General features: G+C 46.2%; 1 protein-coding gene, 1 long non-coding RNA gene and 1 other non-coding gene across 6 annotated transcripts; 1 reads left to right on the top strand and 2 right to left on the bottom strand.

The window, feature by feature from the left end:
* The first annotated feature begins 1,238 nt into the window (after positions 1 to 1,238).
* On the top strand, positions 1,239 to 14,737 carry CHTOP (chromatin target of PRMT1). Of its 4 annotated transcripts, none has more exons than XM_032264934.1 (6): positions 1,239 to 1,770; positions 4,619 to 4,700; positions 6,035 to 6,188; positions 10,660 to 10,843; positions 11,645 to 11,782; positions 13,519 to 14,737. In XM_032264934.1, exons 2-6 carry the CDS (start codon positions 4,636 to 4,638, stop codon positions 13,722 to 13,724), a joined length of 747 nt encoding a protein of 248 aa, XP_032120825.1. In that variant the 5' UTR covers positions 1,239 to 1,770; positions 4,619 to 4,635; the 3' UTR covers positions 13,725 to 14,737. The 4 variants fall into 4 exon arrangements, with proteins under 4 accessions (XP_032120825.1, XP_032120823.1, XP_032120827.1 ...); XM_032264932.1 differs by having other exon boundaries at positions 10,657 to 10,843; XM_032264936.1 differs by lacking the exon at positions 11,645 to 11,782.
* LOC116541075 lies at positions 12,719 to 18,629 on the bottom strand. The gene is made up of 3 exons (XR_004264710.1): positions 18,594 to 18,629; positions 16,649 to 16,653; positions 12,719 to 12,837 (listed from the first exon to the last, which is right to left on the bottom strand). It is a non-coding gene; the product is annotated as an uncharacterized LOC116541075 (long non-coding RNA).
* LOC116541181 lies at positions 18,007 to 18,147 on the bottom strand. The gene has a single exon (XR_004264741.1). It is a non-coding gene; the product is annotated as a U4 spliceosomal RNA (small nuclear RNA).
* Positions 18,630 to 22,159: the final 3,530 nt, after the last annotated feature.

Genomic DNA, 22,159 nt, shown 5'->3' with positions numbered 1-22,159 from the left:
TGGGTAAGGATGCTGAGCCATTACTTACACACTCACACACACACACACACGTGTGAGCGCACAAGTGCCAGGAAGGAAAAATGAAAGGGTCTTAACGTGCCTATGGGGCGGAGGAAGGGTTGCATTCTCTCATTAATCAAACGTTTGCACACTGTATTGTGTACGAAGCCATTAAAAAATCGTTTATTGAGGCTGGGCGCGTTGGCTCATGACTGTAATCCCAGCACTTTAGGAGACAGAGGAGGGCAGATAATTTGAGGTCAGGAGTTTGAGACCAGCCTGGCCAACATGGCGAAAACCCATCTCTACGATACAAAAATTAGCAGGGCGTATTGGCACGTGCCTGTAATTCCAGCCACTCATGAGGCTGAGGCAGGAGAATTACTTGAACTCGGGAGGCAGAGTTTGCAGTAAGCAGAGATCGCGCCATTGCACTCCAGTCTGGGTGACGGAGACTCCATCTGCAAAAAGAAAAAAAAAGAAGAAAGAAAGAAAAATCCCTTATTGAGCAGGGCACATAGCTTACGCCTGCAATCCCAGGACTCGGGAGGCTGAAGTGGGAGGATCATCTGGGCCCAGGAGATCAAGGCTGCAGTGATCCGTGATTGTGCCACTGACTGCAGCCTGAAAAGAGCCAGAGCCGGTCGCAAAACAACAGAAAAAAAAAATCAGAGAGAAAAGATAAATCCCGTGTTGGATGGCAGGTGTGGAGGGAGGATATGGAAGAGAAATCGGGGATGCAAAGGTGCCCTCACAAGACGGATTAAATAGTATTTAGGCCTAGGTGGGGAGAGGAGGAAGTGAGGAGGAAAACATGGACCGGCGGTGGTGGAGCCGGCGAAGGATCGGCGAGGAGTGTGCTCCCAATACTGACCTCCTGGGCCTTGGTCTGAGCATTTACGGCACTTCACAACTCTCAGACTGGGTGAGTGGACATGAGGGGAAAACCAGTGCAAATTTCCCAGGCCCAGTGGTCCGGTAGAAGACGAGGCAAGTCCATGTAAAGATTTTTTTTTTTTTTTTTAATAGAGATGGGGTTTCGCAATGGCCAGGATGGTCTCGATCTCTTGACCTCGTGATCCGCCCGCCTCAGCCTCCCAAAGTGCTGGGATTACAGGCGTGAGACACCGCGCCCGGCCCGTGTAAATTTTTTTAGACTGTGTACCTTGGCTGGGGAACGGAGGGGCGAGGGAACTCGGGACTGAAATCCCCTCTAAGAACTACCCCAGGAAGTTGCCGTGCAACCACTAGGGTAACGTGAAGACCCTGCACGGCCCCACTACGGGACCCCCGGCCACGCCCCTACGGGGGACGCAGCCGCGCTTGCAACGCTGAAGTAACATTTGCTGAAGCCCCGCCTTTGCCCTAAGGCTCCGCCTCTGATTTCTGCGCAGGCGTAGCTCAAATCTTTCCCGCCCTCTAGTCGTGCGCAGATCTGACGCCTGACGTAATTGCGTAGACGCCATTTTAGCCGGTCCTACACGCACGGGACGTGGCGGCCATTTTGTTTTGGACACTGAGACGGAGCTGGCGGCCGCTGCAGACGAAAGTCAGGAAAGGGCAGGCCGGGTGAGCAGACGGATTTGCCGACTAGACAGCCAACCAGCAACAACAAACTAAGTTCGCATACTACCGCTTACGCATCTAATCAACCGCCCATCTAGCTAACCCGAGTCCCTCCACCGTCAATTCAGGTTCGGCCGGTCCCCGGCCCGCCTGCCGGAGCCGTGGTGGCAGCCCCGGGAGGAACCCTGGCGTCTGTTTCCTTCGGTGAGTTTCTGTAGTGAGAAGGAGCAGGGAGTCTTGGGGAGTGGAAGGGGCCGGCAGATGCGGAAAGCGGGTGGTGGCTTGTGGAAACAGCTCAGGTCGTGGAGCGTGGAGGCCCCGGGGAGGAGGCGGAGCCCCTGCGAGGGGTCGGGGGAGGGGCTGAACTAGAACCTGGTGGCGGGATTGATGGAGGTTGGGGTTTGATAGGGATAAAGGGAGCTTATTTGGCGGGTTGAGCAAAAGTGGAAGTCTTGACAGGGCTTTGAGGATGGTAAGAAGATTAAATGAGAACTGTAAGACTGAGAAATGTTGGAAATTAATGGCATCATTAGGGTTAAATTTTGTGGAGGGCTCTCTGCGAGCTAATTACCAGGTGAATTTAGAAAACCTTTCCTACTCACTCCCCCAGATCCTCAGTTCCTTCCCTACTTGATTCTGGAGTTGAAAGCCAATTTTGAAACTAGGCATGCCTGTATTACTCTAGATCTGTGTTTCTCTACTTGAGCTGCACATTGGAAGCACCTAGGTAGCTTTCCCCCACCCCAACAATTGTTCTTTTCCAAACCTCACTACCAGAGATTGTGGTTTAATCTAGGCCCAGATATTCGTATTTTTTTAATTTATGTTTTAATAGAAACGAGGTTTCATCATGTTGCCCAGGCTAGTCTCGAGCTCCTGGGCTGAAGCAGTCCTCTCTCCTTGGCCTCCCAAAGTGCTGAGATTACAGGCGTGAGCCACCTCGCCCAGCCTTATTTTTGTTTGTTTTTGATACGGAATTTCACTCTTGTCGCCCAGGCTGGAATGCAATGGCGTGCTGTCAGCTCACTGCAACCTCTGCCTCTCGGGTTCAAGCGATTCTCCTGCCCCAGCCTCCCAAATAGCTGGGATTACACAGGCAGTGCCGCTAGCCCGGCTAATTTTTTTGTTTTTTGTTTTGTTTTGTTTAGGACGGGGTTTCACCACGTTGGTCAGGCTGGTCTTGAACTCCCGACCTCAGGTGATCTGCCCGCCTTGGCGTCTAGGTGCTTGGATTACAGGCGTGAGCCACCACGCCCGGCATTTTTTGTATTTTTAGTAGAGACGGTTTCATCATGTTGGCCAGGCTGGTCTCGGACTCCTGACCTCAGGTGAGCCGCCGCTCCCGGAGTGCCTGGCCCTATTTTTTTTTTTTTTTTTTTTTTTTTTTTTTTGAGACGGAGTTTCGCTCTTGTTACCCAGGCTGGAGTGCAATGGCGCGATCTCGGCTCACCGCAACCTCCGCCTCCTGAGTTCAGGCAATTCTCCTGCCTCAGCCTCCTGAGTAGCTGGGATTACAGGCACGTGCCACCATGCCCAGCTAATTTTTTGTAGTTTTTTTTAGTAGAGACGGGGTTTCACCATGTTGACCAGGATGGTCTCGATCTCTTGACCTCGTGATCCACCCGCCTCGGCCTCCCAAAGTGCTGGGATTACAGGCTTGAGCCACCGCGCCCGGCCCCGGCCCCGGCCCTGGCCCTATTTTTTAAAACCTCCTTGGGTAAGTCATGTAGTCAAGGTTGAAAATGACTGCTCTAAATTAAAAGCCAAACTTGGCCAGGCGCGGTGGCTCAGGCCAGTAATCCCCAGCACTTTGGGAGTCTGAGGCGTGTGGATCAGGTGAGGTCAGGAGTTTGAGACCACCCTGGCCAACCTGGAGAAACCCCATCTCTACTAAAAATTTGTCAGGCATGGTAGCACCTACCTGTAGATTCAGCTATTCAGAAGGTGAGGCAGGAGAATCACTTGAACTGGGAGACAAAGGTTGCAGTGAACCCAGATCAGGCCACTGCACTCCAGCCTGCGTGACAGAGCAAGACTCTGTCTCAAAAAAAAAAAAAAGCATTGCTAGATTGGGTTCTGCCATTTTTGAGAATTTCACAGGTATTTTCTGGGCCTTGAAGTTTGTTTTGGGTTTTTTGCTTGTTAGTATGTTTTAAAGAGATGGGGTCTCACCTGGGCTGGAGTGCAGTGGCGTGATCACGGCTTATTGCAGCCTCCAACTCCTGGGCTCTAGTGATCCTCCCCCAATAGCTAGGACCACAGGTGCTGGCAACCACGCACTGCTAATTATTTATTTATTTATTTATTTTAAAGATGGGTTTTCACCATGTTGGTCAGGCTGGTCTTGAACTCCTGAGCTTAGGTGATCCGCCCGCCTTGGCCTCCAAAGTGCTTGGATTACAGGCATGAGCCACCATGCCCGGCCTATTTATTTTCTTAATAGAGCCTGGGTCTTACTTCGTTACCCAGGCTGATCTCCAACTCCTGGCCTCAAGCCATCCTGTGGCCTTGCCCTCCCAAAATGTTAGGATTACTGGTGGTGAACCACTACACCCCGCCACCTTAAAGTTTTAATAACCTGAGGTAATCGTCATAGAAACTTAAGCGCTTTTGCTGTGCCCAGCAAGCAGCCCACACTGGTGATCCCATCACTTTGGGAGGCCAAGGGTGGGAGGATAGCTTGAGGCCAGGAGTTTGAGACAAGCCTGGGCAACATAGCAAGACCCCCATCTCTCCAAAAAATTTTAAAATTAACCAGAGGTGGTGGTGCACATCTGTGGTCCTAGGTACTCAGGAGGCTGAGGTGGGAGGATTGCTTGAGCCCAGGAGGTTAGTGAGCCAAGATCCTGCCACTGCACTTCAGCCTGGGTAATAGAGGGAGACCCTGTCTCAAAAGAGAAAAAAGAAATTTAAGCACTTGAAATGTGTCCTCATGTGCTTTAAGCCATCACTGATAAGGCCTTTTCATTTATTGTTGGCTTGGGCCTTGCCACTTACAGAAATAATGTGCTCACTATAGTGATTTGCTCATTTTACCTATTGCCCTTTGTAGATTCTCGGGATTTGAAGATGGCTGCACAGTCAGCGCCGAAAGTTGTGCTAAAAAGCACCACCAAGATGTCTCTAAATGAGCGGTGAGGCAGCCAACAGCAACTTCAGCTCCTTCCTAAGAAAACATTACTTAACTTGGCCCTGGGGTCCAATGCACAAAGCCAGTTGTAAGCTAAATACCAACAGAAGGCTACAGACCTCTGTTCTTAGTTTCGTCTTATGTGGTACACAAAACAAATTGGGCGGTTGTTTCAAAACCCCTTATCAGTACACTTTTATGTTAAGCTGTCTGAAATATTTATTTGGTGGGATGTATTTTAAAAGACTCCTAACACCCTCCCTTTTCACATTTTTTTACATTGATACAGGGGTCGTGCAGCACGGTAGCATGATACCCTGGCTACAGTCAGCTTGCTGCCCAGTCCAAGGCCAGCAGTGTTGTGTCTGGCCTGTAAGAGGCAGGTAGCAAGCCATGAATATGTCCAAAGGCCCTTGAATGTCATTCTTGGGCCTTGTAAGAGGCACTTGCTTTGCTCCATTTCACTTTCTTTTCCATTCTGCTTTTAGTTTGTTTTTGTTTTGGATTCTTTTACAGTTAAGTGTTCTTCTCTTCCATTTCATTACACTGCCTTGACAGAAATAATAAGGAGTGTCTTCACAGGCTCATAAATGAACTAGGTTACCTTTCAGAAGTAACTACTTGAGTCAGAAAAAGTGATGATTTGAGACTAATGAAAGTAAAGCTATTTAAAGGCTGTTTCTATCTCTGACAACTTTATTCATTAAGAGTGCCTTTGACCAGTGATTTCATTAAGTCGACTTTAGACCATTGAGATTTACTTAATGTCTATTTTTGCCTCTTCTGAAGCATATGTACTTCTCTCCTTACTCTTCAGCTACGATAAACTAATTATTTTTGTTTGCATGTTACTGCATGATAAATACTTTAAAATGTGATACACTCCTGTAATTTATGAGAGTATGTTAATTGCTGTGAGCTTTGAAGGTGCTCCAGTCTGTCCTCATATTTGGCCTTGGAATGCACCTAATGCACCTTTGATTCCCCTAAGGTTTAGGGTTTCTTCGTTTGTCTTTGAAACTCCATCTTCTGTCTCTTGTCATTATATCTGCTTATTGCGTGTTTTTCATACCTTCAACCTCTCTAAAAGCCGTTACCTGAGCCCTTGTTATCACTTTTGGTTGAATGTGCTGCACTTAGCTGCATTTCTAAGTTTCTGATTCTTGCAAGTTTGTGGAAACAGAGGAGTCTTTAACCCACATCAGCCTTGATCTAAGTGTACCACTTTACTTAAAAGTTCGTGGGATCTGAAGCTCCTGGTCTAGCAAGCCATGAAAATGCCAATAAATGTTTGTAATAAAGCTTTTATTTAAACATCCATTTTGTTCGACCTTGAAGCTTTACTAATATGCTGAAGAACAAACAGCCGACGCCAGTGAATATTCGGGCTTCGATGCAGCAACAACAGCAGCTAGCCAGTGCCAGAAACAGAAGACTGGCCCAGCAGATGGAGAATAGACCCTCTGTCCAGGCAGCATTAAAACTTAAGCAGGTGAGAGAATGGGTCATAATGCTCCAGAAGCAGCTGGTGATCTCGATCAGGGAGTCCACTGAGGCTGTCAGGACGTGATGGATGATTACAAGGTGGCTCAGGGCAAAAGCTGAAACTTCTCTGGAAGAAAGAGAAGTTCAGAGAATTCCAATTTTAGCAGGTACCAATAAGTAACTTTTTTTGCTGTCTTTCTCTTTTAGGGAATTTGCCATCTCTGTGGCCTGGTTCTGTTACCAATGAGTATTAATCATTTGTTTTCTGATCCTTAACCCTTAACATTGATTAATGGCTTATTCCACAAAGAAACTTTATTTCAAGTCCAGGTGCTGTGGCTCACACCTGTAATCCCAACATCTTGGGAGGCCAAAGCAGGTAGATCACTTGAGCTGAGGAGTTTGAGACCATTCTGGCCAACATGGTGAAACCCATCTCCACTAAAAATACAAAAATTGGCTGGGCGTGGTGGCACACGTCTCTAGTCCCAGCTACTAGGGCGGCTGAGGTACAAGAATTGTTTGATCCCGAGAGGCAGAGATTGCAGTGAGCTGAGATCACACCACTGCACTCCAGCCTGGGCAACAAAGCAAGACTGTCTCAAAAAAAAGCACACAGAAACTTTATTTCAGCTTTAGATAATCTCACAGCATCCTTTACTCTGATAAATTATTTACCCATCAGAGAAATAATTTTATTCTTTTTCCCTAGTGCTGGGAGTTTGCATGACCTTAGTCAAAGGTGTTTAATGGTAAAATATACAGAGTAGAATGTCCCTCATTTCCACAGCACCTAAAGTTCTACCAGTAAAGTGGAGCAAGAGTACTGAGTAATTTGAGTTGGGGGTTCTTTTTCAGATTTACAGTGGGAGATAATTCTATTCAGACCTGAAATAAAACCTACTCTTTATTATCCATAGAATTTGTATGCAAGTCCGGACAGTGGCTATGGAAGGATATGTCCAAGCTGTGGCTGGGCGTCTGGAGGGCGGTGCCATGCAACTGTAAGGGCTTTGGTAGCAATTGCATGGCTGTGCATAAGTTCAGCAGTTAAATATAACACCCTTACACCCCCACCCTGAACCGTTGGGCTCACTGACCAAAAATAAACAAGGCTTTCTGCTTCAGCTACCTTAAGCCTTGGAATGATTGGATTCCTCCCTGACTCAGGAAAGCAGCAAACAGCACCACCATTTTCCAAGAGTAATTGGAAATTGCTGAAGATGAGTCTTTGACAGATCATTCCAAGGACCTTTCAACAAGAACCTTTAAGTATAGGCTCTGCAGGAAGTAGCCTCTATCCAGAGTAATACTGTTCAATAGAACTTTTTTGAGACGGAGTTTCGCTCTTGTTAGCTAGGCTGGAGTGCAATGGCGTGATCTCGGCTCACCGCAACCTCCGCCTCCTGGGTTCAAGCAATTCTCCTGCCTCAGCCTCCTGAGTAGCTGGGATTACAGGCACGCACCACCATGCCCAGCTAATGTTTTGTAGTTTTAGTAGAGACGGGGTTTCACCATGTTGACCAGGATGGTCTCGATCTCTTGACCTCGTGATCCACCCGCCTCGGCCTCCCAAAGTGCTGGGATTACAAGCGTGAGCCACCGCGCCTGGCCTTTTTTTTTTTATTTTTGTTTTTTTTTGAGATGGAGTCTTACTCTCTTACCCAGGCCATAGTGCACTGGTGCAATCTCAGCTCACCGAAGCCTCCACCTCCCAAGTTCAGGCAATTCTCCTGCCTCGGCCTCCCAAGTAGCTGGGATTACAGGCACCCATCAACATGCCCAGCTAATTTTTGTATTTTAGTAGAGACAGGGTTTGCCATGTTGGCTAGGCTGGTCTTGAGCTCCTGACCTCAAGTTTTATCTGCCTGCCTTGGCCTCCCAAAGTGCTGGGATTACAGGTATGAGTTACCGTGCCCGGCCAGAACGTTCTACAACAGTGGAAATATTCTGGATCTGCTATCCAGTACAGTAGCCTCTAGCCACATGTGGCTGTTGAAAACTTTAAATATGACTAGTGCAATTAAGGAGCTTAATTTTTTTTTAATTTTAGGCCAGGCCTGTAATCTCAGCACTTTGGGAGGTGGAGGCAGGTGGGTTACTTGAGGTCGAGCATTTGAGACCAGCCTGGCCAACATAGTAAACTACTAAAAATACAAAAAAAAAAAAAAAAAATTAGCATGGTTGCACGCACCTGTAATCCCAGCTACTCAGAAGGCTAAAGTAGGAGAATCTCTTGAACCTAGGAAGTGGACGTCGCGGTGAGCAGAGATTGCACCACTGCACTCCAGCTTGGGCAACAGAGTAAGACTCCATCTCAAAAATAAAGAAAATTTACTTTTAATTTGGGCTGGGTGTGGTGGCTCATACCTGTAATCCCCTCCCACCTGCCTTTGGGAGGCCAAGGCAGGTGGATCACCTGAGGTCAGGAATTCCAGACCACCTGGGCAACATGGTGGAAACCTGTCTCTACCAAATAAGCTGGACATGGTGGTAGCACCTGTAATCCCAGCTACTCGGGAGGCTAAGGCAGGAGAGTTGCTTGAACCTGGGAGTGAGGGTGCAGTGAGCCAATACAGAGTCACTGCACTCCATCCTGGATGACACAGCAAGACTGTCTCATTTAATTTAAATAGTCAGATGTAGCTAGAGGCTGCCTTATACAGCACAACTCTAGAGTGAAAACAATCACATAGTTAACTTTTTAAGAGACAGGGTTTCTCCATTTTGGTCAGGCTGGTCTCGAACTACCTTACCTCAGCTCTTCCTCCCACCTCGGCCTCCCAAAGTGATGGGATTACAGGCGTGAGCCACTGCATCCGGCCTGTAGTTGACATCCTTAGGTTTCCTGTGAATATTAAAGGCCAGTATTGGTGGCAGTGAAGGATTGGAATGGGCAAAGAACTTCCCAGCAGTGTACAGATCTCCTTTTATAGCACAAAGCTTGGGAGAATAAATATATGCAGGATAACTGAATGCAAGGGACTTCTGGAATGCAGTCCTAGCCTCATAATTGTGTGTTAATTAGGGTAGTGACAGGACAGGTGTTTATGGTTGGTTACACCTACTTATGCTAGATGCATAATGTTTGGTGCCTTCCCTACTGATTAGAAGCAATTTATGATCTGGTGCTAGAAAGTTAATAATGCTTCACAACATCCTTTTGAGAGGTATGATTAGAAAACACACACATAGGCCGGGCGCGGTGGCCCATGCCTGTAATCCCAGCACTTTGGGAGACCAAGACAGGCACATCACTTGAGGTTGGGAGTTTGAGACCATCCTGGTCAACATGGTGAAACCCCGTCTCTACTAAAAATACAAAACATTAGCTGGGCATGGTGGCGCGTGCCTGTAATCCCAGCTACTCAGGAGGTTGAGGCAGAATTGCCTGAACCCAGGATGCGGAGGTTGCGGTGAGCCGAGATCGCGCCATTGCACTCCAGCCTGGGTAACAAGAGTGAAACTCCGTCTCAAAAAAAAAAAAAAGAATTTATTTTCTTTTACATTGACTGGTGGCTTTTATGGATAATCAGGTTTGCTAAGACCTTGGTTTTGTTCGGGGCTATTGCTGTCCCTTTTTCCTTTGAAGGAATTTAATTCTCTGAGATGTAGTCTTAATGATATTCTTTTGAGAACAAATTCTTTAAACTACTCTGTCTCTGAAGTGTGTCCCTGTCCTCATACATGGCCCTGAGTTTTGTCATTACAGCTCATCTGAATAATTCTGACAAGTTTGGCTGACGCTCTGTGGAGATACATTTGATTTACATGTTTATTTTGAATTTAAGGTCATCATACTATTTTAAAGGAGCTGTTTGCAAGGCCTGGCATGGAATTAAGGATTTTTAAGAAACAAAAGGAGATTTGACTTTCTTTTGTTTATTTACATCTTAAGGTAAAAAGTGGACCGTCTGGAGATAGATTCTCAGAGGAAAAATGGAGCACACCAGCCTCTTTGAGAAATCAATCTTGTTCTTAAGTCACAAGAACTCAAGTGAACTTGTAATTTAAGTTTTGCCTAGAGTGTGATGAACTCTTCCTTTGGTGTTTGAGTAAGCCTTTGAAGACAGTGCTAGTTCGTGGGCAGGTATGAATCAAGTCATATAATTGTCAACCTGTAGTTCAAAAGCAGTACAATCCAGATTGAACTATAGAAATGTTCTTACTAAAACTTTCAACTGGCAGTGTATGACTTCTGTAGCCAAACTAGTGAGGTAATTTGTGGAGATGCCCATTTCATGAGACCACACTAGAGCTTCTTGAAGTTTCTACTCTGGATCAAAATTCTGCTTCTTGTATAACATGTTCTGAGGCAAAGGCTTGCTTCTGGTTTGGGGTCCTTATGACACCCACAGCAGGTTTATCTCCCTTCGCACCAGCATCTCACTTGCTGCTTTTTCTCTGCACTTTGAGTTGCCAAATCCTGTTGGATTGCTTTTTTGATCTCAATCCCCTAACACCTTTTCTTCCAGAAGAGCTTAAAGCAGCGCCTGGGTAAGAGTAACATCCAGGCACGGTTAGGCCGACCCATAGGGGCCCTGGCCAGGGGAGCAATCGGAGGACGAGGCCTACCCATAATCCAGAGAGGCTTGCCCAGAGGAGGACTACGTGGGGGACGTGCCACCAGAACCCTGCTTAGGGGCGGGATGTCGCTCCGAGGTCAGTGCTGTGTACCCTGATAACTGTCAGGCCCTACTCCCTTCCCTTTTCTCTTGGGCTGCTTATGGACACATTCGTTTAACATCTTTAAGCCTGAATTTGTATTACTATAATAACTTTTGAAGTCACATATTTTTAATAGTGCTGCATGTCTTTTATCGATACCATTCCTTTTCTGATAATGTGCAATGGTGAGAGGCTATGACCTGAGTAACAACAGGTAATTCATGTCATCTCCATTCCATTTTAAAACACCCTGCTGCTGCTTGAATCAAACCATATTCAAGTTCTAGAAGTAAGTCAAATGTAAGAAACTTAGGTCTTTTGGCCTATGTTCACTCTTTGTTCCTGGTGCTAGTAAAACACTGATACAGCTGGAGAAAGAGGACAAGTTGACCCATAGCACTTACTTATATACATTTATTTGGGGCACTCTTCTTCTGTTCCCTATATAGTTCTTATTCCCTAGAAGAATGTGTTGAGATCAGGAACCATAGCATTTATTTTTAAATTTACCACAATGCTAGGCATCTGATTGTTCAACAGATATTTATTGAATGTATGTACTTCTTAATTGAATTAATTCCCAACTTATTCCGAAAATGGATTTGTGGTCAGACGTGTTGAATTGATTGGATAAAGAGCAGCTTAATCTGTTCACACTCAGTATGCAGCTTACCCCAACCAACCTAAAAACTAACTGAATTACCCTCATTTAACCCTCACCTCCTTCCTTTGGTTAGAATCTACTTTGTGTCTCTTGGATTTACCTGCCTATACATTGTATGCCTCCTCTCCAAGGTCAAAACCTGCTCCGAGGTGGACGAGCCGTAGCTCCCCGAATGGGCTTAAGAAGAGGTGGTGTTCGAGGTCGTGGAGGTCCTGGGAGAGGGGGCCTAGGGCGTGGAGCTATGGGTCGTGGCGGAATCGGTGGTAGAGGTTAGTCAGCTACCAACTTCAGAGAGTAGCTCCCCCTTATTTTCCTCCCTTAAAAACTCAGAGCCACCTTTCTGCACAGCTTCAAGTCATAGGCAGGCTTCTTTGTTTGTCTTGTTTTGTTATTTGAAACTGGCTTATTTTTCGAATTCCCATGCTGGTAGTGCAAAAGTCTCATGATTTTTCCAGGAATCAATCAAGTGCATATTACAGAGCCAGATTATATGCTGTCGTCTTCCGGGTTCTTGCAAATTTAAATTGTACAGTTAAAAATACCCCCTAAAATGGTCACTTTAGGATTTTACCTTCCTCTGTCCCTGCCCCACCACCACACACTACTCTGTAGCTCCAAATCCTGGTTTGAGTCACTTGAGAATATAGAAGAGAGAGAGATACAAAGATGAAGCAGAGTTAAGAGGGTGGTGAGACTTGGAGCTGGACATTGGCTCTGAAACCAAATAAATTCAGTGTCAAATTTGTGCCTGTGGAGAACCAGAGATGACTTTTTTTGCTCAAGGTAGAGAGCAAGATGGAATTATTATCAGTTAACACACTGGCTCTTGTTAATCTTGCCTTTGAAATTTATTGATGTTTGTCTCGTGACCTGTGACCCAGATTAGGATAGAGTTTAATGGTGTTGCTGCTAATACTAAATCTCATGGGAGCCTTCTGGTTTAGAGTTCAGTGGAAAACTCCCAACAACACCTGTCAAGGAAAAAAAACACTCCTGTTGTTCCTGTGTATATTTGCTTTGGTTCTCTTAAATGGTGTTGGAGATCTTCCATAACTTAGGACCTTGAAATTGCCAAGGAATAATAACCGTTAGGAAAGAAAAGTCGATAACCAAGGGCTTGTTTTCTTCTCTCCTATTATATGCTACTTGGCTTATTGAATGAAGTACAAGCTAGTTTGGGTTTCAGGATAAAATAGCATGTTTGCTAACTGAATTCAAACTGCTTCTCAGATAACCACAATTGTCAGTTGTCATAAGGTAAATAGAATTAGAGGTAGAAATAGCTGGGACAACTCAAAATATTTTTTCTTTTTTTTTTTTTTCTCTTTTTCTTTTCTCTTTCTTTTTTTTTTTTTTTTTTTTTGAGACGGGTTCTCGCTATGTTGCCCAGGCTGGAGTGCAGTGGCTATTCACAGGCGTGATCCCACTACTGCAGAATATTTTTTCAAGTCTCCTACATTGTTCCTGTGTGAGAAAAACTACTCAGTCTCCTGACACATGAGGTCAACTAGCTTATTAGACTTGATAAGTTTAAGGAAAGATGAGATAACTTTCCAGAAGGGTTTCCAATAAACTTAATTTGGAAACCATCTTACCTTTACACCCCTGATTACCTGTACCTTTGTTACCACCTCCCTGTCTTACTAAACAGGGTTATCGTGTATTTTAATTATGAACTTAGTGAATCTCAAATGTTAGGTAGTTTTATCTTAAGTTCAGTTAAGGGTTGTTTTGTCTTTTTTTAACTATAGTTGTCAGTGAATTATTTTCCTTTTTTGATAGAATAAAAATTGTTCATTAGAGATGATCATGTGACAAGGGATCCATTATGTGTGCTTTCCATGTGTTGCTTTCTACCCAGTGTGTTTCCTGTTTTTCCAGATTTCTCCTCTTTGCCCTGCCCTTCAGCTTTTCTCAGCTAGGCCCCACTACTCTAAGGGGCATTTACTGTAACATCTATTAAACTTACTTGTAACTGTCTCTTTTTTTTTCTCCTTTGGGCCAGGTCGGGGTATGATAGGTCGGGGAAGAGGGGGCTTTGGAGGCCGAGGCCGAGGCCGTGGACGAGGGAGAGGTGCCCTTGCTCGCCCTGTATTGACCAAGGAGCAGCTGGACAACCAATTGGATGCATACATGTCGAAAACAAAAGGACACCTGGATGCTGAGTTGGATGCCTACATGGCACAGACAGATCCCGAAACCAATGATTGAAGCCTGCCCACCCTCCCGTGAGAGACTCTTGTTAGTCGACACGTCTGTAAATAACCTTGAAATAACAGATAAGAAATCTGATTGATGCTGGATGGACCTATCACAATAGGCTGTGGACTTACTTGTCACCAGCTTGTGCATTTAGTGTGTTCCTTTTACTTTTTGATACTGTATTGTATGAAGCCCTTTTGTCCTTTGATTTGTTTGGTTTTTTTTTTTTTTAAGGGTGGGGTATTTTCCCCTCCTTTACCCAGAACTTCTCTTTGAACACAAATGCATTAGCCTTGTGGCTAGAACACCCTTTTCCTACCTCTGCCTTCCCTCACTTAATGCTCTGACATGCTAATATTACTTTTGTTGATCTCTGTTGCCCCCACAGAAAGGTCCCAGAAAAAAAAGTGTTCCTCCCTGATGCTTAGATTTCTGAGGTAGGGTTCTGTTACATCCTCTTCAATAGCCTCTTTAAAATGTTAAGAAAGTCTGGAGCCCAAAAGTGCATTCTTCCACATTGACAATTTAGTAAATTGAGAACATATGACATCACTTCAGGGCAGCATAAGAGGTTGCTTACATGTGGTAGCAGCTCTGATTTGATCAAAGTTGCTACCATGTACATTGACACCACATATAACCAGCATGCTGGGTTGAATCATACTAGATTTCTACCCTTGTATGAGATTTACACACTTTCTCTTGGCTTTGTATCATGTCCAGAAGGGTACTATAGGGTTAGTTTATACCTACAATATAGAGGAAGAAGCCATTTAATTTGGCAGGTGTGTCAGAATGGAGAATGATGGTGGATGAAGTGCTGGCAGAGGTCAGAAAATATCCATGCTAAAATGTAATTATCCTCATGTTTATCCCAAACCAGTCTCGGACTTTTCCACTCATTAGCTTTATTTTACCCTCATTTCCCCTGAAAGTTTAAGTTCAACCAATTGTCAACTGTTGCAGTTTCAGTGGAATCTTGTATTTCTGGTTCATTGTAACAAATTGTTTGCTCAAATCCACCCAGTCCTCTCTTTATTTGGAGCGCCTCAAAATGCTGTGGCTACTTTAATGATGTCTTTTTTGAGACGGAGTCTTGCTTTGTTGCCAGGCTGGAGTATAATGGCATGATCTTGGCTCACTGCAACCTCTGCCTCCCAGGTTCAAGCAATTCTCCTCCCTCAGCCTCCCAGTTAGCTGGTACTACAGGCGCATGCCAGCACACCTAGCTAATTTTTGAGTTTTTAGTAGAGACTGGGTTTCACCATGTTGGCCAGGATGGTCGCCATCTCTCAACCTCATGATCCACCCGCCTCGGCCTCCCAAAGTGCTGGGATTACAGGTGTGAGCCACTGTGCCTTGCCACTTTAATGATGTCTTTATATACCCCTTGGATGGTTGAGAGAGTCTTTGTCTTCCTGCTTGTGTTAAAATTCTGGAGAGACTGTGGCTTCAGCAGAAAGTGAAGAATTTGACTTCCTCTGAGCCCTGCAGAAATAATAGCATGCCCACAAAAAAAGCAAGATCATCTTGGGCAACATTCTGGGCCCTTGGACCCTGGCACATAATTCCTGTGTTGCTTAAAGAGAAAAGGACCTGGTAGTGCCAGGCTAGTTGTCACTGGGCTGCCTTTCACCCTAAACTGCTAGGAGGTTGTAGAAGTTTTGTCAGGACAATCTCAACTTGAAGCCTGACTCTGTGATGTGGGTATCTGAAAGTCCCAAGGGAGAAGGGCAGTGGGGGTCTGGCAGAGGGCTACAGTGACCTCAACTGAACCCCCAGTTTTGTTCCCTCTATCGTTTCCAATGCTAAAGCACAAGGACTTTCCTCTCCCTGAATCCTCAATAAGTACAAAATGCTGGTCTCCCTCCCCAGAGGAGACTGAGGCTCAAGAGTTCTCTATAAAGGAGGTACTGTCACAGCTTAGGCTTCCTTTCTGCCTCTGTGTCTCCTGCCTCATGCAAGAATTCATCCCCAGCTCCCAGCGGGGCACAGGGAACTCTCCTATCGGCCAAGGGTCCTCCAGCCCCACCTGCTCACTGCAGTTCGCAGGATCTCCTGAGGCCCCTGTCCTTATCATCTTGAGTCACATGTAGTGTGGGACAGGGTGAGTAAACCTGGTCTCTGGGTCAGCCTTTCATTCAGCTGCCATGTGCTGAGGGCTTGCCATACCAACAGAAGGTATCCTTTGTTAAGGGTGACATTGGGAGCACAGGAAAGAGGCTGATGAGCTGGATCTTATAAGGGAAAGTTTAGAGACAAGAATATACCACGCAGAGGGAACCAAGTGTAAAGGTAGACTGCTAAAAGAACATCTGAGGTAGGATGGAAGACTACAACTGACAAGATGTAGGTTGAAGCCACTGCTAAGAGCTTGGACTTTATGCTTCATCAGTGGAGAGAGAAGGATTTTAAGCAGCATAGGACGACGTGATTTACATAATACTGGTGAGAGGGATAAGGTCCCAGCTACTCACCATGGCCCTCAGTCCTTGGAAGTCCTCAACGGCAGTACTTTCTTCCTATCCTCCAGGCTCCCTGGTGCCTTGTCAGGCAATTTCAGCTAATATCACCCAGCAAGAGGTGAGCAGCACCCAGATAAACACTAAGTGGAGCAGGCCTGGGAAGGAGATAAGGGACCCCGAGGGGCAAGGACCTGGGGAGAAGTCCTGGCCCCTGTACCCCCTCTCTTCCATGGGCTGTCCTTTCCCACTGCAGCCCAGTCCTCCCTCTGATTGTCTAGGGAATGTGTGAAGGGCAAGGTTGTCCAAGACTCCATTTCCTTGGGCTCTGGCAACCTCTTAAGTACTGACATGCTCGTCCTCCATCCCAAACACATGTACAGACAGGGTTGCCACAGTGGAGGTGGATCTTGTGGCTTCTGACCTCAGACCATCCCGACACCACCCATCCAGTCTCTTACTAGAAATCACTATATCTCCAGACTTTAGTTCCGTCTCCCAGTTTTTACCTGGATATGTCAGTAGAGGAGGTGGGCCTTAGGCCAGGCGCGCAGTGGCTCATGCCTGTTACCCCAACACTGGGAGGCGTAGGCGGGCAGATCGCCTGAGGTCAGGAGTTTGAGACCAGCCTGAGCAACATGGAGAAACCCCATCTCTACTAAAAATACAAAATAGCCGGGCACAGTGGAGCATGCCTGTAATCCCAGCTACTCTGGAAGCTGAGGCAGGTGAAATGCTTGAACCCGGTAGGTGGAGATTTCGGTGAGCCGATATCACGCCATTGCACTCCAGCCTGGACGCCAATGAAATTCTGTCTCAAAAAAAAGGTCCTGCTACTATGAATAAATAGCTCCATGGACCCAGCAGGGGTGAGGGTAGAGGCTCTTAGTTATGCCTGGGTGGGCTCTCCCACCTGCATCATACCCTGGCTAGTGACCCAGTCGGGTGTGCTGGGGACTCTGGCTGACCACCTGTTCCAGGGTCAAGGAAGGAAGGAGAGGGGAGCACCATGAAGCAGGGCAGGATGACTCCTGGAAGTGGAGACTGAGGCCCTGGACAGCTCTGGGACCCATAATGATGGCAGCAGCCCCCAGTCATGGGACTCACCGTGTGGGCAGCCTGGGACAGCTAAGATCCCCATGAGGTCTCTTTAAAGGATTCACTCAATGCTGCATTTAGGCTTGGCTTGTTTAATTTCTTTAGCCTTTAGTGTAAGGCGATTATCAGCTCAAGATTTAAACACATCCATGTGGAGATGGGGAAAGGAATTCCCTCAGAAAGTCCTAAAGCTTTCCCTTTTGGATTTTAATTCAAAGCACATATTCTCAAGGAGTTTCATTTCAAGAGAAAAGCCGGCTCAGACAACAGAGAAAGGAGTTAGAGGAAAGGTAGATGGGAAAGATAGAAGAAAGGCCCCTAATGCTTTCCTCAGCACTGCCAAGCCCAGGACCTCACCCTCAGCCTGACCTCTTTGTGATAAGCAGGAGTCCTGGGGTCTGGCCAGAGAATTCACCCATGGGGGATGTAGGGGGATGGCAGCTCTCCAGGAGCACCAGATAAGATAGCTAGAACCACAGACCTGACTGCCTGCCCTAACCCCTCCAGCTCCTACCTCTGCTGCTGCCCTTCCAGCTCCTCTGCTAAAGCATCATAAGGCTCCCCAGAGGTCTGGCCTCACAGAAAGCAGGATGAACCAGGATTATCCTCATCTCTCTCCTTTAGAGCTCATAGAGGCGCACAGAAGTCTGATTCTCAGGTCTTCCTCCCCAGTTAAAGGCATTAGCAGATGCCATTCTGTGAACCCTCTCTCCCACAAGAAAGGCCGCCTTTTTTTTTTATAATTTTCAAAAATTGCCAATGCTGACTATATTTCAAGTCGTCATGGCAGGGTATTGGGAAAAGTCTTTGATTAGCAATAATCGCACCTCAGATAAACCTCTTTGGCTACGATACTGCCACTGCGCAAAGCTAAGAAAGGCCTTCCTCTAAGCCCCACCCGGGCTCTACAGAGGGTGCAGGGCGCAGGTGGCCTCCAGGCAGAGGGCACTATGTGTGCTGCCTGAGAGAGTACAGCATGTTCCCACAGAGCTTCCATATGGGCCTACCCCAGACCCATCTTGAGGTAGCCAGAAAGGAGAAGGCAGTTCAACCTAAGCATGGGGAAAACAGAGTCAGAAGAGAGGGTCTGAGAGGAGGAAAGAGCCAGAGCTTCCAGGAAACGAGAAGAGACCTAAAGTCTAGAACAGACTGGTGGCCCCAGCTCATGCACAGTAACCATGGGGAGCGACATCCCTAGGTCTGACTTTTGGGGGACACCCCAGCTTATGCACAGTAACCATGGGGAGCGACATCCCTAGGTCTGACTTTTGGGGGACATTAGCCCTGCCATGGGTGAGTGGGGAGGAAGTCAGTAGACTATTTTTTTTTTTTTTTTTTTGAGACGGAGTTTCACTCTTGTTACCCAGGCTGGAGTGCAATGGCGCGATCTCGGCTCACCGCAACCTCCGTCTCCTGGGTTCAGGCAATTCTCCTGCCTCAGCCTCCTGAGTAGCTGGGATTACAGGCACGCACCACCATGCCCAGCTAATTTTGTCAGTAGACTATTATTGGGGGAACGTAGGGGCACCTGGTCCCGTGCAGCCCATAAAACTGGAGGGTTACAGGACGTGAGTAATAGGAAGTTTTTTCTAGTGGGGATATGAGAGGGAGCAGGGAGACAGACTGGAAGTGGCCTGGGTAGAGGTTCTCACCTAGGTGATTCTTGAGTTGAAGACAGAGAAAGTGAGTTGTTTTTTCCTATTACTAACCAGTAGTGGCCAGGCACAGTGGCTTACGCCTGTAATCCTACCACTTTGGGAAGCCATGGTGGGAGAATCACTTGAGCCCAGGAGTTTGAGACCAGCCTGACCAACGTGGTGAAACCCCATCTCTACAAAAAAATACTATATATATATATATATATATATATATATATATATAATACATATATAGTACTTTATTTTTATATATATAGTATTTTATATATATAGTATTTTTTTTTAATTTATTATTTTTTTTTTAAGACGGGGTTTCACCATGTTGGTCAGGCTGGTCTTGAACTCCCGACCTCAGGTGATCCACCCATCTTGGCCTCCAAAGTGCTTGAATTACAGGCGTGAGCCACCACGCCCCGCCAGTATTTTATTTTTATATATATAGTATTTTTATTTTATATATATATAGTATTTTTATAATATATATAGTATTTATATATATATTTATTATATATATAGTATATATACACTATAGTATTTATATATAATATATATAATATTTATATATATAGTATTTTTATTTTATATATATAATTGTGTGTGTGTGTGTGTGTGTGTGTGTGTGTATATATATGTATGTATGTATGTATTAGCTGGGTGTGGTTGCATGTGCCTGTGGTCCCAGCTACTTAAGAGGCTGAGGTGGGAGGATCACCAGAACCCAAGAGGTCAAGGTTACAGATAGCTGTGATCACACCACTGCAGTCCAGCCTGGGTGACACAGTGAGACTCTGTCTCAAAAAAAAAAAAAAGAAAAGCTGGGCATGGTAGCTCACTCTTGTAATCTCAGCACATTGGGAGGCCGAAGCAGGAGAATCACCTGAGGCCAGGAGTTCGACACCAGCCTGGCCAACATGTTGAAACCCTGTCTCTACTAAAAATACAAAAATTAAGCTGGGCATAGTGACGGGCGCCTGTAATCCCAGCTATGCAGGAGGCCGAGGTAGGAGAATCACTTGAACCCAACAGGTGGAGGTCACAGTGAGCTGAGATTGCACCACTGCACTCCAGCCTGGGTGACAGAGCCAGACTCCATCACACACACACACACACCAGTAGAAAGTGAGATGTTTTGAGAGAGAGTGGAGAGCTGAAGCCCAAATTAGAGTATAATAAAGTCAACCTAGGCCAGGCACGGTGGCTCACGCCAGTAATCCCAGCACTTTGGGAGGCCAAGGCGGGTGGATCACGAGGTCAAGAGATTGAGACCATCCTGGCCATGGTGAAACCCTGTCTATAAATAAATAAATAAATAAAAATAAAGTCAACCTGAGCTCCATTCCCTCTGTCTGCCCAGGGCTGGCAAAGGCTGCAGGCATTGTGATGGATGACAGGTGGTAAATACCTATGCATCTTCTGTCTAAACTTTGTAATGGCTGGCAGCCAGATTAACTGCACCAGATCATTATCCACACCCCCTGCTGGGTAGAGATGCAGCTGCACCAGGCACCACAGTTGCTGAACCAGGTGCTATACACCATGCCTAAGCTCAGCTGGGTCCCCAGCCCTAGCTGACCGGGCTGTGGGGCTGCAGGTCAGGGTATCCCACGGAGCATGTCTGCTCATCTGTAAGCATTAAGCAAGAGTTAAGAAGTAAAAATGCTTGTGAAATATAAGTCCACTATCAGGTGGGCATGGTGGCTCACACCCATAATCCCAGCATTTTGGGAGGCCAAGGCAGATTACTTGAGGTTAGGAGTTTGAAACCAGCCTAGCCAACCTGGTGAAACCCCATCTCTGCTAAAAATGCAAAAATCTGGCCAGGCACAGTGGCTCACACCTGTAATCCCAATTACTTTGGGAGGCTGAGGCGGACATCATGAGGTCAAGAGATCAAGACCATCCTGGCCAACATGGTGAAACCCCATCTCTACTACAAATAGAAAAATTAGCTGAGTGTGGTTGCACAAGCCTGTAGTTCTAGCTACCCAGGAGAATGAGGCAGGAGAATTGCTTGAACCCTGGAGGTAGAGGCTGTAGTAAGCCAAGATAACGCCACTACACTCCAGCCTGGTGACAGAGCAAGACTCCGTCTCAACAAATAAATAAATAATACAAAGACAAAAATTAGCCAGGTATGGTGGTGTGCCTCTACAGTTTCAGCTACTCAGGAGGCTGAGGCAGGAGAATCGCTTGAACATGGGAGGCAGAGGTTGCAGTGAGCTGAGATCGTGCCACTGCACTCTAGCCTGGATGACAGACTGTCTAAAAGTATATATATACAAACACACACACACACACGTATATATGTCCCCTGTAAATAGCTGTCAATCCCCTATGCTGCACTATTGTGGGGAAGATGGAAACCTGACTGGCTCTCTGAGGCAGTCTGCAGAAAGTGGGCTTTGCTTGTGGAGAGGCATAGGAGGCTGTTGGAATATGGGAGGATCATGGTCTCTGAATTTTCCCACATAACGTCTCACTAATTCTGCCCCTCCGTGTCCTCTCCTGCTTCCCTTCTTCTCATATCTTGGGTACCCTCTGCCCTTTTATTGCTCATACTTTTCCGTTGTGATACAATTCCACCTAAGAAAACCAAATACTTGGAAGAGAATGGGGAGGTTGGAAAACAAGACTCATTAGGCAGGCCTTCTGGGTGGTGGTCAGGCCTTGGAGGTGGGAACACCAACATTTCCCTATGACTTCTGCCCAAGTGAATAAAATGGTACTTTAGATCTAGAGCTTCCTGCAGAGCAGACAAGTGAATTTTCCTGCTGTTGGACAACCAGGAAGAACCTTGAAGCTCTAAATTAATCCTTTCTGCCAGCTCTGTGAAGATTCTGAATCCTTTAAATATTTTTCCTTTGCCAGCTGGTATAATGTTTGTGAATAGAGGATACTAGAGGAACATTTCAGGAGGAACCATTACTTCCTTGTTCTGGTGGGTCCCAGAACATGACTTCAGGACTCATCTCCAGCAGTGCCTAGCAGCCAGTAGTACTCTGTGGTCGGCAGCTTCAGGCTGTTTCATAAGGGATGCCTCCTGTGAGCCACCTTCGATACACAGCTTTCCCAGGCACTCTAGAGGGTAGAATTCCTGTAAGTTCTGGAAGGCAGATTTCTGGCACGTTCCACCAGCACGGAATCACAGCAACTTTCGTGTCATTCAGTGAGCCACAGCCATGCCCTTTTTTCTTTTTTTCTTTTTCTTTTTTTTTTTTTTTTTTTG

The sequence above is a fragment of the Sapajus apella genome, unplaced genomic scaffold (genome assembly GCF_009761245.1).
Source record: "Sapajus apella isolate SASKATOON/1434 unplaced genomic scaffold, GSC_monkey_1.0 scaffold148, whole genome shotgun sequence".
In the NCBI taxonomy this organism is placed as follows: Eukaryota; Metazoa; Chordata; class Mammalia; order Primates; family Cebidae; genus Sapajus; species Sapajus apella.
The sequence above is the reverse complement of the archived record's forward strand: the minus strand, read 5'-3'. Positions and strand labels throughout refer to the sequence as shown.

Excerpts from the sequence above, each read along its gene's own strand:
- CHTOP (XM_032264932.1), top strand. The coding sequence starts at position 4,636 with ATGGCTGCACAGTCAGCGCCGAAAGTTGTGCTAAAAAGCACCACCAAG. Across the intron at positions 6,189-10,656 it reads CAGCATTAAAACTTAAGCAG|AAGAGCTTAAAGCAGCGCCT; the intron begins GTGAGAGAATGG and ends CTTTTCTTCCAG. Across the intron at positions 11,783-13,518 it reads TGGCGGAATCGGTGGTAGAG|GTCGGGGTATGATAGGTCGG; the intron begins GTTAGTCAGCTA and ends CCTTTGGGCCAG.